Source organism: Leuresthes tenuis, unplaced genomic scaffold (genome assembly GCF_036924035.1).
Source record: "Leuresthes tenuis unplaced genomic scaffold, fLeuTen1.0.hap1 SCAF_22, whole genome shotgun sequence".
Lineage (NCBI taxonomy): Eukaryota > Metazoa > Chordata > Actinopteri > Atheriniformes > Atherinopsidae > Leuresthes > Leuresthes tenuis.
Window position 1 is genome coordinate 26,875,367 of NW_027325376.1, and position 18,825 is coordinate 26,894,191.

The 18,825-nt window shown below is 40.9% G+C and overlaps 1 protein-coding gene across 2 annotated transcripts in view; it reads left to right on the forward strand.

Annotated features, from left to right (window-relative positions):
- Positions 1-18,825, forward strand: part of nat16 (N-acetyltransferase 16) — a 63,140-nt gene that overhangs the window by 39,282 nt on the left and 5,033 nt on the right. For both annotated transcript variants that reach the window (XM_072376683.1, XM_072376684.1), the window contains 3 exons: positions 8,548-8,770; positions 17,399-17,623; positions 17,780-18,123. In XM_072376683.1, the coding sequence (XP_072232784.1) occupies positions 8,548-8,770; positions 17,399-17,623; positions 17,780-18,123 (792 nt within the window). The remainder of the gene's footprint in view (positions 1-8,547; positions 8,771-17,398; positions 17,624-17,779; positions 18,124-18,825) is intronic.

Consider the following 18,825-nt stretch of genomic DNA (forward strand, 5'->3'; position numbering starts at 1 on the left):
CTCCTTCAGTCCATCCTCTCGAAGGCATTTCACAATTGTGTGCTTCTGACTGAATATCAATTTAGCAGAGTCCGATCTGCTAAATCTCATCCTTATTTCCACATATTTTTTTCTAGAATGTGCTACACCAAAGTAGGCAGCAAGTTGCAATTGGTCTGAAAGTATTCTGTGTATTTTGTGATTCATATAAAATACATTTTTCTGCGCTGGTTTTGAGAGACTTGAGAGAATTTTTCTATATTTTTGATACTTTTCAATATCTGTTATGATGAGTTGCCATGCAAGAATCGGTTACGCGAGCAGCTGAGCTTTCCAAATATGAACTAAAGCCTGGAGAAAGAGGTCAATGATTTGATTTGAAGAGGAAATGCCTTGGTTGTCAGACAGGAGCAACATGCAGGAACAAGTGGGGGAATTCAGGCTAGGTCTTCCCTTGATACTTATGGGGAATATCAGATTTTTAGCTGACAAAGTTAATAAACTCAGGAGGATATAAAAAGAGTATTGATAATGTAGTATGATGTGTTTCACTGAAACATGGCTGTTGAAGCAGATATCTGACTCCAGTGCCTCTCCACACAGCTTTAAGCAAAAGCGGAGGTGGAGGTATCGCAGTGCTTGTTAACAGCCGAAGGTGTAATCCTGGATATGTCACTGTGAAGGAGAAAGTTCCAGTCCAGCGTAAGAAATCGTACCTCATTCCAGTACCTGAAAAAATCTCATGTATCTTCCCCCAGAGATTACAGGCCAGTTGCTCCAACATCCCACATCATGAAAGCCCTGGACAGACTATTGTCTCACCAAAGTAAGCAAGTGATCACCTCTCAGGACCCACTACAGTTTGCTTACTGTCCTGAGGCTGATGTTGAAGAAGCCATCATTGAACTGCTTCAGCAAGCCCACTCTCATCTTGATGAAGAAGGCAGCATGGTTAGGATCATGTTCTTTGATTTCTTCTGTACCTTTAATACAATTCAGCCTGTACTGTTATGTAAGAAGCTTCAGGAAATGCAGGTGGATGCCTCAACCACCACCTGTGTTCTTGACAATGTGACAAACCACAGGCGGTGAGACTGAAGGGTTGTGTGTCCGAGATTGTGGTCAGCAGCATAGGAGCAACAGAGGGGACTGTATTCTCACTGTCTCTCTTCACTTTGTGCACCTCAGAATTCTAGTGCAACTCAAAGTCCTCTCCAGAAAAACTCAGATGACTCTTCACTGGTTAGGAGTATCAGTGATGGTCAAGAGGCTGTTTACAGGGAACTATTTATTCACTTTGTGGCATGCTGTGGGAACAATCACCTAATCTTGAGCACAAAGAAATCGAAAGATGATTGTGGATTTTAGGAGAACAAGGAATAAGCCATACACTATTTCTGTCTTGGAGGTGGAAGTCGTTGAGGAATATAGTTAGCTGGGAGTTTACCTGGACAGCAGACTTGACTGGAAATCTCACACCGTGACGGTCTTCATGAAAGCACATAACAGACTGTATTTTTTAAGGAAGCTTGGATCCTTTAATGTCTGCAAGATGTTGCATATCTTCTACAAGGTTGTAGTGGAGAATGCAATCTGTTTTGTAGCCATCTGCTATGACAGCAGTCATCACAGCCAGATATTCAAAGACACTAAACAAATTGATAAAGAGGGCTGGCTCTGTGATGGACACTGCTCTGGAGCCCCTGGAACTTATTGGAAGAAGAACAGGTTAATGAACATAACCTAGAGAACATGTCATTACGAGAGGTGACAGTAAACACTGCACGTAGAATACACAGGGTCCTTACATCATCATCAATCGAGGTCATCAATTCTCTAAAGCAGAGTGATTAGGACACTTTTTTTGACAGTGGTTGTGGATAGCTCACTGGAAGTTTCAAATAGCTCAACTTCGCTTTTCACTTCTTTGGGGTGGAGCGCTAAGCTTCCCTGTCCATCCTTTTGGAGGCCTTGTTGCACACTTGCAGATGAAGGTCGTTCACTGATTCCAGCATCATCTTAATGTGACAGACACGTCTTCACAATAACCCTCCGGAGTCTCGTATGGGGTCCAAACTTTTCCACTCCAGCAGAGTGATACCATATGTGGTACCAACTGTGTAAAATTGGGGAAGCTTACAAAATCCTGTGATGTGGTTACTGCCATGACAGCTTCCTTTGTTTTTGTTCTGAGCAAATATGAAATGTTTCTGCTGAATCCTTGGCATTTTTTGCTTCAAAATAATTTAGGCCTTTAGTGTACTGTGCTTTACCTCATTTTGACTACTGCCTTCTGTATATTTTGTTTTTTTTCCTAATTTTACAAGACTGACCTAAACAACTCAGATCATTTGTTGTGTGTGGTTTTGCTATTGAATCATGATAACACATCAATAAAACTATCCCCACAGAGCATTTCATACATCCCATTCATATCCTACCACAACTGGCACCTTACACCTTACACTTTTTTTTTTTTGTCTTGGGTTTTGTTTTTAGGTTTATTTGTACTCAATAATTTCTTGTCATGTTTTTTCCTTGTCACGTCATTAGGTTCATTCAAGTCAACTCTCTTTGTTTTAACAGATGCACTTTCATCCCCAATCACCTCCGCACAGTACTTTAGTTTCCAGGTTCCCTCAGTTCGGTGCAAAATCCTGACCTCACCTTCACCTCCATTGATGTCTTCACCACAGTCATGTCCACAGTCACCTCATGCATCCTCAAGATGGGGGATTGGGTCGAAGAAAAGTTTTGGTGCAATCTGTTGGTTTCCTGAGCAAGGAAATTTTTTTTTTAAATTGGCTTTGTATGAATTGGACCAATTTGGAATTTTATTATTTTTATATGATTTGATTATGACTGCATGTATTAGAAGTAACTGGATTCTAATTGGCTTCAGTTGGACTGTATTTTTAAAGTGCTTTGAGATGACGTTGTCATTTGGCACTGTAGAAATAAAACTGAATTTAACTGAATTGTATTTTAGCATTGGTAAAAGCTATATACACTACCTGGCCAATTAAAAAGGTACACACCTTAAAACCACAGAAATTCAGCTTTGGTTTCAGTAAGCTAATGCATTGTCACAGCGTTCATTTCCATTCAGATTTGCATATTTCTTTTTAAACCAGATCTTGTATTAATGTTGGGAGAGTCATCAGTGAATCATGGCTCCATTACACACTGTTAGAGAATGTGTGACCTAGAGCCTAGATCCACAGGCTTGTATAATAGGCACTTGCCCTGATGGGTGCCTGATCGTGAAGAAGGGAGCAGTTCCAGTCAACTACTGACCCATACTTGCCTCTGGACAACATGGAAGCTAAGGATAAGATGATGGATAAGATGATTAGGCAAAATACATGACCAGAGCCCAGAAATACATTGAGGAAAACGGCAAAGGAACTAAACACTAGCTACTTATCGAGAGAACCCTATGCAATGCCTGGATTGACTACAACAAAGCCGATTACTAAATGCTGCACATGTGGATACTGGAATGCATGGAATTCTGCAACATCAACAAGACACTCAGAGCCGTCATCAAGAATTCAATGGGACTGTGGAGGACGAACCTGGATGCCAAATCCAGCTGCTGCTGTTATGCATAGGCTTGAACTCCCTCAGCTATATCATCACAAAGGATGCATATGGACACTGATTCTGAAATAGAACAACCATCAGCCATCCATTCTACATGGATGATCTCAAGCTGTATGCCAGGACTGAGTGAGGCATCTACTCACCGTAACACATATTGGGGACCCTGTGAACTGAAGTCATTCATTTGTGGATTAAACTGGACTTTAGTCTGAAAGCACATAGCTTCCTTTCCAGGTAGCCACATCCCCAGCTTCAAAAATCAAACCCCAGTAGCTGCTTGCAATATCTCTCTTTCCTGCCAGATGTCTGAGGACAGAGGTCACAACATAACAACACAAAGCCTGCATGGACCCCTTCTCAGTTGACCAAGCCAAGGAAAGTGTACAGCTGAGAGTCCACCGAGAGATGACCCAGAGTTAACTTTAGTGCTAACTCCACCAGGACCAAAAGAAGTGACCAACATCCTTCCTCTCGTGAGCATGAACATTTACAACAAACACTGTAGCTCAACTGGACATAGAACTGTCTCCAGCCCTTTCTCCAAGGACTGAACCATGGTAAAAACAGAACATGATGGCAGTACCATTAGCATAAGCACCACATGTCTAAGCTTAGGGTGTTCTTTGTACTGAAAGTGCATTGTATTGAGTTGTCTCAATGTGAGTCTTCAAGGTTTTGTTGTGATGATGTTTAAGACAGTGAGGCTGATTTTAGTTGAGTTAATGTTAGTTATGATCTTGCACATAAACTAACCATCCTCTTTTTGTTTAACCTGGCACCTTAAATGGCACACTAACATTGGACGCCTTTGTTAACCATACCTGGACACCCAGACAAGCCTTTAACATCCTGCTCTGCATGGTATCCCTGTCATGCTGTGGCACATCCATCATTCACTTTCACATGCGGGCAAATGTGCTTCCACAGACAAAGAACTTAGAGATCTCCAATTAGCCTTTGGGCTATATGTCTGCCTTTGTTGTAGCTTTTCTGGCTAACAAATAACTTATTGAGAACATGGTCGTCATTTGCTCTCACCATCACAAATTCTTGGTCTCCATTTTGTGTCATGATCCTTCCCTCTTCTCCCACACAAATGCACACACACCCACTGTCACACACACAGACAGGCTGTCTCCCGTTGCTTCTTTATTTTGTACATGTTGTGAGCTTAGTAGACAATAATTTTTGTGATGAAAAAAACATTGATTGAATCATTGTTTTTTAAATTTTAAGTTTAAGTTAATAAATTCTACTGTACTATTTTAAAAGATAAGTTGTTTTGTGGTTATTTGGATATGTACTGTGATAACTGCTCATTACAAAGTTCAGTGCTGAGATTCGTAGCCTCCATATCTGTTCTGTACATGTCATGTATGTCCCAGATTGACACCAATATATTTTGAGACTGATACTGGTCTTTAGTCATTAGCTTCTGACTTTGGTCAGTGGTGCCTTGTAGTAAATTGGTTTCATTAAAAGTTTCATTGAATACTAATAACTGCCCTTAGACACTTATTAGTATTTGCTAATAACCAAGCCAATAACCAATAACCACTGCTAATATTGCCTAATGCCCAACATACCTCATATAGCAAGGACAGTGGAATGTCATTTGTACAAGATAAATGCGGCCAAATTATATCAAAGAGAGGCATGGTGATCACATATTAAGGGTTTGAACTACCAGAAGGCACCGTAGCAGACATTCAGGACAGCTATAAATACCTTGGGGTCCCACAGACAAATGGCAACCATGAAGAGTCCGCAAAAAAAGTCATGACAACCAAGTATCTACAAAGAGTAAGACAAGTCTTGAAGAGTCAGCTGAATGGGAAGAACAACGTCCGACCCATTTGGTGGTGGAGAATGACAGAGCTAAGATCCTGTGGTTTATGAGTGAAAAGCATGTTGTAGTCTTAATCTGAACAGCTCTGTTTATGTTATGCAGATTAAATCTGTTTTATTCAACGAAGGCAGCAACAACAATGTAGATTTTCTAAATGATCAGTGTTTGGTCATATTTATGTGTTGACATGTATGTTAATTACTGCTTTTGTGACTCAGCACAGTCATATTCTTTCTCAATGTCTTCAATGTTGTTCTAGCTTTGATTACACTTTGTAAAATTTGCACACATTCTATTTGAAGTAGCAGGTAAAGTCTCGGTTCCTCATAAAATTGAGTGGTCCGGATAGATCTTTACTCTTGTTGGTCCCGTGATAATTAAGAGTACTCTGTACTTAATGTCTGAATTTGGAATTGTAGCAGGTCATTGACTGGTGTACACTGAATACATTTACTTCCCAGGAATGACTTCATGTTACTGTCTAACTTCTTCACTCAGAGAAGCCTCATTTTAGGACATTCAGTTATATGAACTCAGGTGCCAGGACCTGTCCTGAGCTAGCCATTCACAGAAGTCCTATAGTCTATTTGTTGTAACATACACTATATTGTTAAATGTATTCACTCCCATTCTTAATCTATAGTGTTTAATATGACATAGGCCCATCCTTTGCAGCTAGAACAGCTTCAGCTCTTCTGGGCAAGCTTTCCCAGAAGAGCTGGGTTTAGGAGTGTGTTTATGGGAGTTTTTGACCATTCTTCCAGAAGCACATTTGTGAGGTCAGACACTGATGTTGGACGAGAAGGCCTGGCTCGCAGTCTCTGCTCTAATTCATCCCAAAGGTGTTCTATCAGGTTGAGGTCAGGACTCTGTGCAGGCCAGTCAAGTTCTTCCACACCAAACTGGCTCATCCATGTCTTTATGGACCTTGCCTTGTGCACTGGTGCGCAGTCATGTTGGAGCTGGAAGGGGCCATCCCCAAACTGTTTCCACAAAGTTGGAAACATTGTCCAAAATCTCTTGGCATGCTGAAGCATTCAGAGTTCCTTTCACTGGAACTAAGCGGCCAAGCCCAGCTCCTGAAGAACAACCCCACACCATAATCCCCCCTCCACCAAACTTTACACTTGGCACAGTGCAGTCAGACAAGTACCGTTGTCTTGGCAACCGCCAAACTCAGACTTGTCCATCAAATTGCCAGATGGAGAAGCGTGATTCATCACTCCAGAGAACGCGTCTCCACTGCTCTAGAGTCCAGTGGCGGCATGCTGTACACCACTGTATCTGACGCTTTGCATTGCACTTGGTGATGTATGGCTTGGATGCAGCTGCTTGGCCATGGAAACTCATTCCATGAAGGTCTCTACACACTGTTCTTGAGTTAATCTGAAGGCCACATGAAGTTTGAAGGTCTGTAGCGATTGACTCTGCAGAAAATTGGTGACCTCTGCGCACTATGCGCCTCAGCATCCGCTGACCCGACTCTGTCATTTTACATGGCCGACCACTTCGAGGCTGAGTTTCTGTCATTCCCAGTCACTTCCACTTTGTTATAATACCACTGACATAGAGTTGATTGTGGAATATTTAGTAGCGAGGAAATTTCACGACTTTTATACTTTTGGCAATATAGTGTATGTAAAAGTCTCACTACTTGGGCTCGGTATCTTGAAAGTTTTTCTTGTATCTAATTCATGGATGCAACTTTCAGTCCTTGAAAGCTTTTGAAACTCAACATAATTTGGTAAAATCCTAAAAAGGTACTAAGATGTTATACCAACTCTATGTTTATGTATATTATCATTTACTCAATGTAAGTTATACATATGTCCTATCATATTCTATCATCTCTCTTTCGTTTTTTTTTGGTGATTTACAGTACTGCATGTTTTACTTTTACAGATGTTTGTTTAATTGTATTTGCTTTGTGCTGCATCACGTGCATTGTTTTCAGTCACGATTAAGTGAGAAAAAAATCTGTGAATAAGAAAACAAATTTTTGATTACTTCAAATATAAAGCTCTTACACCTTACATCTGGGTGTAACTAATAGCTGATGCAGGTGAAATTATTCAACATTATCTGATATTCAAGATTAGATGTTGAAAGGTCCCACTACACTGTTGCCTGAACAATAAGTTAATTTTGTCTGTCTGTTCCATTGACCCACATATCATTTGAGTACCTTAAGTACAGCTTGGGGCAGCTGTAGCTCAGGAGGAAGAGCAGTCACCCATCATTCAGAAGGTCGGTGGCTTGACTCCAGCCTTCCCAGGCTACATGTCAAAGCATCCTTGGGCAAGACACTGAACCCCACATTGCCTACCAATGTATCCATCAGATACGTTAGAAAGCACATAGTTATGTATAGATGTATAGACTTAAGACATGCTGTATGATTGTGTGTGAATGGGTGAATGTGGCATGTAGTGTTAGAAGTGCTTTGAGTGGTCAGCTAGACTAGAAAAGCGCTATACAAGTACACCCATTTACATAACACACAACTGGCTTTATATTATATTTTATCATAGCTATGAATTAACAGTATTTTTAGGATCTGTGTGAATGTTTATTGTTTTTGGTATTCACTCTTTTCTATGTAATTCTGTGAACAGTTTAGCCAAGATAGAGAGAAAAAGCAGTGTTTGTAATAAGGAGTGGAATCGGAGAGTAATAGTGTAGGGGTTAAGGGGATGAAATTGGTGATTTACAAGTTTTATTGGTAAAAGCATATGGACACTTCCTACCAGTCCCTAAATCTGATTTAGCACCTATTTTTTTTAGGAATAATATGCATAAAGTGTGTTTGATTGCCCTTTGGTCAATGTTTTATGATGATGAACACATTTTTCTTGATTTAGTGTAGTTTTAATGGTTGAGCTGTGATGATGTTTCGACTCCTACTGCAGACATCACAGTCATTCCAAATAGAATTTCTAAGTTAAAGCAAATATTGGACTGTACTAAATTCTGGTATAAAATGAGGAGAATTGCTTTTACTACTTTTCTTTGAGCTTTGGCATTTTTGACCAGATTGAGAATGTAGTCATTATCTGTTACTCTTGATTAATACTGTTCTTGTTAATCTCTTCTTGATTTTTTCATCTCATCAGTTTCAAGATGAAGATTGATACCAGCCTGACTATGCCCCAACTCCCAGAGTCACTGTCCCAAGCTGGCCTCCAGTTTGCTGTAGCCACTGAGGAGGATTTTGATGAAATTATGTCTATGAGCCAGGACATCTATGGAGGCCTAGACTACCTTCCCACTAGATACACCAGCTGGCTGCAGGATACTAATCGCACAGTTATATTGGCCCGCAAACAGGGGAAAGTGGTAAGTTCAACCAATGCAATGTGAATATTTAAAAGATTTTCGTAATGCATTTCAAAAAAGTTTTCTTTTTCAGAATATATTCCTGAAAATATTCCTGAAACAAAGTCTGAACAAAACATAATCTGAAATTTGACTTCTTGCAGTGGTTAAGAATGTCATCATGCCTGTTTGTAAGGGAGTCAAGAAGTTGATATATTTACTATCTTTAATGTGTCCAGTCCAAAGTTGTAGCACTATTTGTTGTAGTACTAGAAGAAAGTACTATGGCCCGGGGGCTGGATACGGCCCACCATGTAATTTTTCCTGGCCCTCAAAAATATATTCGTAATGTATTCCATCTCTCCCGCACCGGACTTCAACACCGTCAGTTTTATGTTTACCTGTTCATTCTCTTTGGCGACTCCTAACAAGTACATATGTCATTCTTTTTTTGGCCATTGGTAGGTTTTGGTGCTGTTGCACAGCCTTTTTCAGAGATGGACCCTGGCCTATTTATCGAATGCTACGAATATAATAACATAAATGGATTTTTGTCCTCTTATGGCCACTGTATTTAGAATCCTATGTAGTCATCATAACATAACGTTCACACTGCTCTCTCCTCAGTATTGTGTGTCAAGAATAGCCTCCTCACCTTGTCAAATTTCCCCACAGTATTTAGTTTATGAATCATTAACGAAAAGTTGATCATGAGTGCAGGCTTTTTAATGAGCGGTGGACGAATGCTTATTTTTTTCATTCATTGTGTGGACAAGGCTATATGCTGGATATGCAAGGAGTCTGACAAAAAAGACACCCTGTGTTCCGTGAGTATGTCAGCAAGCACAATCACTCAGAGAACAGAAGAAATGGGAGCTAACGTCCATGATCAGTTATGAGATAAAGTGAAACAATTGACTTTTTTCTCACTTACACTGCACAAAAGTAATGACATAAAGGACACTGCACAGCTGTTGGTTTATATCAACGGAGTGGATGACTCCACGTTCGAAGTAACAGAGGATCATGCTGCACTGCAAAGCTTTAAGGGCAGCACTACAGACAAGGACATTTTGGCAAAGTTCGGCAAACAGTTGAAGATCCGGGACTTGACTGGTCTAAATTAGCTAGCGTCACAGTGGATGGGGCACCAAGTATGGTTGGGACCGCAAGGGGACTTATTGGGCACATAAATAGAGAGATGGAGGAGCGAGGGTTTCAGAAGCCACTGCAAGTACACCAGCATCCCCTGTGCTGTAAAGTGCTCAAGTGGGACTATGTCATGAAAGTTGTGGTGAGTAGAGTAAACTTCATCTGGGATGAATGACTCAGTCACTGGCAGTTCCAGGAATTTCTCTCGGAACTCGACTGCAACTATGGTGATGTATTGTACCATTCTGAAATCCGATGGCTTAGAAGAGTGTTGAAGCGCTTCTACCAGCTGCTTCCTGAGATTGACGCGTTCCTCCAGTCAAAGGGCAGAACTGTCACAGAATTGTCAGACCCTGAGGGGAGGTGGCACCTGATAGAATGCCTTAATGGTCTGCATCTGCAACTACAAGGCAAGGGTAAGCTCATCTGTGACAAGTACTCCCATATCAAGACATTCCAGGTAAAACTACAGCTTCTTCAATAGCAGGTGCAAGAGGGAAATTTCACTCATCTTGTTACAACTCAAACTGTAGCCATTCAGGGCCCACCGGTGCCATTCCCTGTCTCGAAGTGCTTGGAAGCAGTTGAAATGCTCAACAATGAGTTTGAGGTGAGGTTCCATATGTTGCATGCCAAAGCAAAAGACATTCATCTCTTTCAGAACCCATTTAAAACGTACATCTATAAGGCCCCACTGTCTTGAACCGGCCGTGTTGCAAAGCTGTGACACACAGAGGGATGCTTTCCAATTGAGCGGTTTGGCTGACTTTTATGCTGCACTGCCCATTGACATATATCCAAACATTAAAACGTACGCTATGCAGATGTGCATGGTGTTTGGCAGTACCTACATCTGTGAGAAAACGTTTTCAAAGATGAAACTTATGAAGAGTCAGAAGAGAATTAAACTCACTGATGAACATTTGCACCATGCACTGAGACTGGGTGTGACCAGGATGAAACCTGACATCAATCTACTGGTCAGAAAGATGCAACCCCACAGTTCACACTAGGTTGCTGATAGCATTAGTGCTAGCTGTAAGTCTGTATCTCTGTAACAATATCTATCACACAGTACTGCACAAGTCTTTTTTTAAAAGATTTTATTAAAACATACATTGCAAAATGTTTGAATGCATTGTGTTGTTAAATAAGCTGAAAAATAGTAAATTTGACTCATTATTTGAAAAATTAAGCTTTGGAACATGTATGCCTGTTGATTTATTGATTAACAATGTCAAAGAAGTTGTGTTACTTTCAAATGTCAAAACAAAATGTGTTAGCCTACCTGTTGGAATGCAAAATAAGTTATGTAATGGGCGATTTATGGATAAACAATTCTAAGCCATGGTTTTATATGGCATTAAAATGTTCTTAATTGTTGTTCACTCTTGGAAGATTTTTATGCCAAATAGTTTGTGAATTCACAAATGTTGGAATAAAATACGATTTTTAAAAATACTTAAACAGGCTTTTATCTAACATATTATTATTCTTATTTTGTGATTTCAGCTGGTTCCATTTAAGATCAGCTAAAATTCAGCTAAGATAGATACAGTAGCCATATTTACTGTAATTTACATGGAAACTCTTGGGCCTCCAGCCCTCTCAAAGAGCCATGCAGAGCGAGCTGACCCTCTTCAGAAAAAGTTTGGGGACCACTGAACTAAAAGATCAAATGTCACAGTGCGTTTATCATAAAGTCCTTATGTTTCATCTTATTTGGTTTCCAGTTCAATTAGTTTAATTTAAGTTTTGATCCATTTAGTTACTTCACTATTAAAGTTACTTAACTCTTATCTCCTCTGCGCTCTGGACCATCTGCAGAGATTTCACAGCACAGGCAGGGAAATGACCATAGACTGCACCAGGAGCTGGGTGGTGTGTTGGGTTAGGTACAGCCTGATCTTTCTTATGTTCAACCTCTTCAGTAGCTGTGGACAGTTTTTGTAGATTTTGTAAGTGGTGCCGGATGGTCCTGGGGCAGATCCTGCTCTGGCTTTTTTCACTACTGCCCCCACTTCGTCAAAGGTGAAATCTGCCATGCAAACTGGGGGTGTGTGGCTCAGGTGACGGTAGCCGGAAGGGGCAGTCCCCAAATGGTACGTCTCTGCTGGGGTCGCCATGCGCTGCTGCCACACTGTCCTCTACTTCTTCCTTAGAACACATCAGTCTCCCGCTTTTGGGCTTTCCGAGGAGGCCTGCTGTGAACCGGAAGGGGTTGTTGATAAAAAGCTTTCCTTTGTCTGCTTTTTTCTTTGTGCTTTCTCTGTTCTGCAAAGGTTGGTCAGGTTTCTTTGAACCTCTGAGCTTATCCCATTCAGGGCTGCTTTCTCATCTTCGCCTGCTTTCAGCTTCTTCTTAAGTGTCCTCGCTTCTTTCCGCAATTCTGTGATCTGATGCTGCCTCCTACTGGGACCTGATGGTAGCTTGATGGTTCTGCTTTCCTTGATACCAAAGGCATCTTGGCATGCTTGATACACAAATTGCGCCATGGTCTTTATCTTCTTGGTTGCATCTCCTTTCAGTGTGTTGTCCAGAAATGGTGCTCAGGTCTTTATTCAATCGTGCCCATCTGCTGTCTGCTGCTGCTGGTAAATTCAACCGTGGCCTCCTCCCGAAGTCTTTTAGACTCATGATTTATAGCACAACCAAGAAGAGGCAGAAAATGACCTAAATGCAGGACTACCAAAGGAAGGAGGCAAAGACAGGTGATGAAGGTCAAGGTGGCTTAGAACAACTAAAGGCACTACCCTGGCAGGAAAAGCAAAAAACAGGGAAATTACAGAGAACCACAGGATAACAGCAATGATCTGACAAGAATCAAAGGAAAACCAGGAGAATATATTCTACAGGATAAAAAGGTGAACCAAAAAAAAAAAGAAGGAAAACCAGGACATTGGAAAACTAAGAAACCAAAAGAAAAGTAAAAACCAAAACAGAACTCCTAGGGAAAATTTAGAGACACCACTGAACCTAACATGCATACATTTTGGACAGTGGGAGGAAGCCGGAGTACCCGTAGAGAACCCACGCATACACGGGGAAACATGCAAACTCCACACAAAAAGGCCCCAGCTGGGAATCAAACCTGGAACCCTCTTGCTATGAGGCGATGGTGCTAACCACCACACTACCGCGCAGCCCGTCATATTAATGAATTAATTTGGCTCTTTATGGCGCAAAACAACCAAGGGGTAAAATTCCATGCTCCCAGAACTGCGTGCAACTTCCCTGAACTTGTATTTCATTAACTTCTCGGTTTTGCAATGATGTGTGCACAAATTGCAAAACCGTGAGCACAATTTAATAATTGGTACGCACGGAGTTCCACCGGGTTTTCTTTTTCTTGTGGTAGCACTTGCGGGGCTCCATAGTTTTGAGTTTTTAGTGTCTCAGTTTTATATTTGGCAAAACTATGCTTCTGTTGCTTTCATTACAATATATATTTTGTTGTTTGTTGTTGTGCAAATTATGAGTTAATTTAAATGACAAATTAAGGGAGTGCTTCTATTCATGGCTAAAACTGGGGGTAGATGTCAGGTTTTCAATTCACTTCAAGTCAATTGTATCTATAATTGTCATGTACAAATGTAATCTCAAGGCACTTCAAATATACAATCCAATTCAAGCCAATTAGAATCCAATTCATTGTAATCCAGTCATAATCCAATCAAATCCAATTCATAAAATCCCAAATTAGTTCAATTCATACATACAAAGCCAATTAAAATGTTTAAAAAATACCCTAGGTAAGGAAACCAACAGATTGCACTGAAACCTCTCTTCAAAGCAATCTCCCATCCTGAGAAGAAAGAGGGGCAGTGAGGAGAGAGGAAAGAAGAGAGTTTCAAAAGCAAGACAGCCAAAACACCCTGTAACCAACTGCTGCATCTTTAGAGAGAAAGGCAAGCAAACTGCAGCCATGCAGAGGATCGTCAGGAGCACCTGCAGAAACATAAATAGAGAGAAACAAACAAACAAACAAACAGCTTATTGCGCAGCACTGTGTGATAGATATATAGTATATGATACTTGGGACAACACAAGTATATGAGAAGGGAAATCACTGTATTTACTGATTAATATTAAAGCCACAAAGTCAAATTGTAACAGTAGAGTGACCATGTGAGTGAATGAATGCTTGTGCATTTGTGTCAATTATATGCCAAAGGTTTTACATGAATTGTGTACAGTAATGGGGGAAGGCGACAACAACCACACCTTGCCCAGAGATTAGGAGCAAACAGTAAAGACCCCTGGACCCATCCACAACTCTAGGAACTCTTAGCAATTCTAGGAACCACAAGTAAACCTGCAGTCTGAGAGCAAAGTGCTCTGTTGGGAAAATATCCAACTATGAGATCTTTAAGGAGCTCGGTCATTAAGAGCTTTATATGTGAAGAATTTTACATTTTATTCTGAATTTAACAGGGAGCCAATGAAGGGAAGCTAAAACTGGAAAAATATGATCATGCCTGCTAGTTCTTATCAGAAATTTGGCTGCAGCATTTTGGATCAGCTGGAGGCTTTTCAGAGAATATGTGGGACAGCCCAATAATAAAGAATTACAGTTGTCAAATTTTGATGTAACAAATGCATGGAGCACTTTTTCTGCATCAATCTGAGAGAGGATGTTCCTGATTTTGGCAATATTACGAAGGTGAAAGAAGGCAGTCCAACAAACTTGTTTTATATGTGAGTCAAAGGACAGATTCTGGTCAAAAATAACTCCAAGGTTCCTCACTGTAGTACTAGAAGTCAAGGAAATGCCACCTAAAGTGACTATATGACTAGATAGTTTCTTTCTGAAGCGCTCAGGTGCAACGATAACAACTTCAGTTGTGTCTGAATTTAAAAGCTGAAATTTCAGTGATTTAATCTAGTTTCATAGATAAGTACAGCTGAGTATCAACAGTATAGCAAAGGAAATGTATACCATGCTGTCTAATATTGTTACCTAATGGAAGCATGTATAAAATGAAAAGAATCGGGCCAAGCACAGAACCCTGAGGAACTCCATGACTTACTCTGGTGTGTGAGAAAGATTCTTCATTTACAAGAACAAATTGAAATCTATCAGATAAATATGACTTAAACCAGCCTAATGCAGTTAATTTGATCACAATAACATGTTCAAGTCTCTGTAACAGAATGCTGTGATCGATCATATCAAATGCAGCACTGAGATCCAACAGGACAAGCACAGAAACAAGTCCGCTATCAGAGGCTAAGAGGAGATCATTGGTAACTTTCACCAGTGCTGTTTCAGTGCTATGATGCAGTCTGAATCCTGACTGAAAGTCTTCAAACAGATTATTTCTGTGTAAATGATCACAAAGTTGAGCTGCAACAATTTTTTTTATCAAATTCAATATGGTAGTGTTGGTTAAGGAGAAAATCTCCAACAGTCTGGTTGGGATTGGATCTAAAATGGCATTAGCTCAAAGTTGGACTGGACAAAAACAGTTTAATTGCAAATCAGCTTCTAAATCTACATACTTGATGATACATCATAATTTTAACACATGTTGAGACAATACATGTAATACATGTGTATATATATACATATACACACATATATACATATACTGCGTGTGGTGGGATATAAACAGCTACATATACTATATATATATATAGTATATGTATCTACTTATTTATTTCTTCTTTCATGTGTCTTTTTTCGACACCGAGGCCCACGTACATCAGATATGACCGCAACATACTTTTGGATATAGCATCGTCATCTCCATTAATTTTTTCTGGATTTACGCATGACTGCTCCATCTGGCCGAGGGAGATCCTCCGAGACATGGACCGTAACAGTGGATCTACACCTCTGCGAAAAAGCGAGAGAGCGCACATCGTCAACCTCTGTCCAGTATCCTACTGGCAAATGTCCAATCCCTGGACAAAAAGCTGGACGAGGCCAGGGCTCGAGTGCTTTACCAAAGGGACATATGGGACTGTAACGTTCTTTGTTTCACCAAGACATGGCTGACCAGTGCCAGACCACGCTGTTCTTCCTGACAAAACCTTCTCCGTGTTTCGCATGGACCAAGGAATCTGGCAAAAGTAAGGGAGGAAGCATATGTTTTTTGACCAATGACAACTGGTGTGATCCAAGGAATATCTCAGGATGTCCTGTCCCGTTCCTGCACACCACATCTGGAATATCTGCCGATTCTTTGTCAACCCTTCTACAGGCCCAGGGAGTTTACTTTGGCCATCATTGTTGCTGTTTATATCCCACCATACGCAGATATAGACACTGCTCTGGCCTCTGCATGACATCATCAACAAACATCACAGCAATCACCCGTACACTGCCCTCGTCTTGGCGGGAGACTTTCATAAGGCAAAGCTGACAGAGGTTATGCCGAACCTTGTAGCGGTAATATTGTCAACTTTGGGTGACCTGGGTTCAAATTCCCTGCAGGAAAGGCACTACCTCCAGTACAGGTCCTCAGGCAAGACCCCCTTACCACGTGTAAGGGTAGCTGTCAGTCGCTTTGGATAAAAGCGTCTGCCAAATGCATAAGCATAAACTTAAACATACACTTGGCTTTCGGAAAACGAGACCACGCCACCCTCTTCCTCCGGTTACAAGGGAGGTCAGATGTTGGTCTGCCCAATCAGAGGACACGCTGCGTGACGTTGACTGGGACATGTTGGAGGAGAGCTCCGGGGATAACATCAGTCTGTGTACGGAAGTGGTGACAGACTTTACTGCTAAGCTGATAGATGATATCGTCCCCGCAGTGACTGTGAAGATCTTCTCTAATCAGAAACCGTGGGTCGATAGGCTCTGAAGGCTCGAACCTGCCTACAATGAAGAACTTATCTCCGGTGATACCACAGTGGTGGTAGGCCTGATCTCCAACAACAGGGAGATGGCCGATTTGGAAGAGGTGGATGCACTGTCGTCATGGTGCCAGCAAAATAACCTGGACCTAAACGTCTCCACATCTCCACCCTGGTGAAGAAGTCTAGCCAGCGGCTGTATCACCTCTGACGGTTGAGGAAATCTAGAATCTCCACAGCGCTGCAGAGGACTTTCTACACCCCCACAGTCGAGTCTGTGCTCACCAGGAGCGTCACCACCTGGTATGGTAGCTGTACGGCTCAGGAAAGGAAAGCTCTTCATAGATTGATCCGCTGTACCACCAGGTCAGCACTGCCCACCATGCAGGAAATCTGGCAGAGCCGGAACAATTTTAAAAGACAATCACCACCCTGGGAATAAACTCTTTTATTTTATCATATACTGCACAGTTGTACATGAGAGCTTGTTGTAATTTCCTTTCACTATGGGTGTACATCCACATGTGACAAATAAAAATCAGAATCTGATATAGGTGTTTATATATAGATGAATAGATCAATAGTTAATATATAACTATTGATATATATATATATATATATATATATATATATATATGTCATTGGACCATGTCATAGAAAGCTTATTTTGTATTGTTCTATTATCTTCTGTAGATTGCGTTGGAGTCAGTGTGCGTGATTGACAACGGGGAAACTATGCTCGTGGAAGGTCTGCGCGTCGCTCCTCAGGAAAGGGGAAAGGGTGTGGCAGGAGTTTTGCTGCGCTTTTGTGCTGAGCTCGTGAAATCCAAGTACCCAGAGGTCAAAGTGAACCGCCTGACCCGTGATGATCAGCTTGGACCCAAGGACTTCCAGAAGTATCGCATCATAACAAAACAGGTATAAACAACATAACCAGACAAAAAACTTTTGGTTCTTGGCTGTTTTAAAGTACTACCAAACCTATTGTGAAGCAATGAGCTATTAGTCTTTTTTTCAGTAAGTGCATTTACTGTCCTTTTTTATCAGCTCTCACATCTGCTTTCTTATTCATAGGGTATTCTGCTTCTGCGCTTTAGAGCTGAAGAACTCAAACAACGACTGTCGGAATTTAATTCAAGTGGAGGCATCCATTCCTCTCAGTCCACTTCTTCCTCCAATCTTTCTCCTGTGCGTCTTGATGATACAACCATAAACCAGCTTTATCTAGCCACTGACCTGATGCAGGGAGTCCTTCCTAATGCAACCATCATACAAGATTGGCAGCCATTCAAGCCTTTGCCCAGTAACATAGCCATCCTTCTAAAGAAGGACATTGACTGGATGGTGGACGATGTGTCTAATCCTAAAGTGGCCAGCCTCTGTACCTTCCCTTTCAGGGTGCCCATTGGAAATGACTGGTAAATGTTCTTTTTTTTAATTTATATTGCCAAGCAGATGTTGCAAATTACGTATCTAAGAGTTGTGTACAATACTGTAAAAGTATTGATGTCTACCATAGCATCTCTTGACATAGGGCACAAGACTTTTAGATTTAGAGTATTATACATACGTTACTTTAAAACTGGGGTAGGAATAAATGTGGAAAATGCAAAACAATAAAAAAAAAACCCCATAGGATTTGAAAATATTGTGCTTACCCTACAACTCTTTTCTTTTTCTCTGACTCATTTTTAAGTAGGAATAACCACATCTGCAGCCATGAACCTTTGGCAGTTAAAGTTGGTTAAAGATTTAATTGTTAGGAATGTTCAAAACAAAGCAGCCAGTAAGAAAACCTTCTTGAAAAAGGCCTGTAATTGGCCAGTCTGCCTTAGGCTACATTTATTTTCTAATACCTTAATTGAATAAGAACAGCTCAAGTAAAAGGTTAACACATGTATTAAGTGAACAATGATAAAAGTTGAAGGTCAAATGATTTGAATAAAATTTGATAAATATAATTAGAATAAAATATTGGTGGTTATACTCCAGTGCAGCATCAAAGTGGATATGAGAGGAAAAGCCTGAAGTTTAGATGATGGTGGTGGCCATCAGAAGAGGCTCTAACATGGGCTAAAGGATAGGGTGGACTTGGGGAGGAGGTGGGATTCATTCAGGGT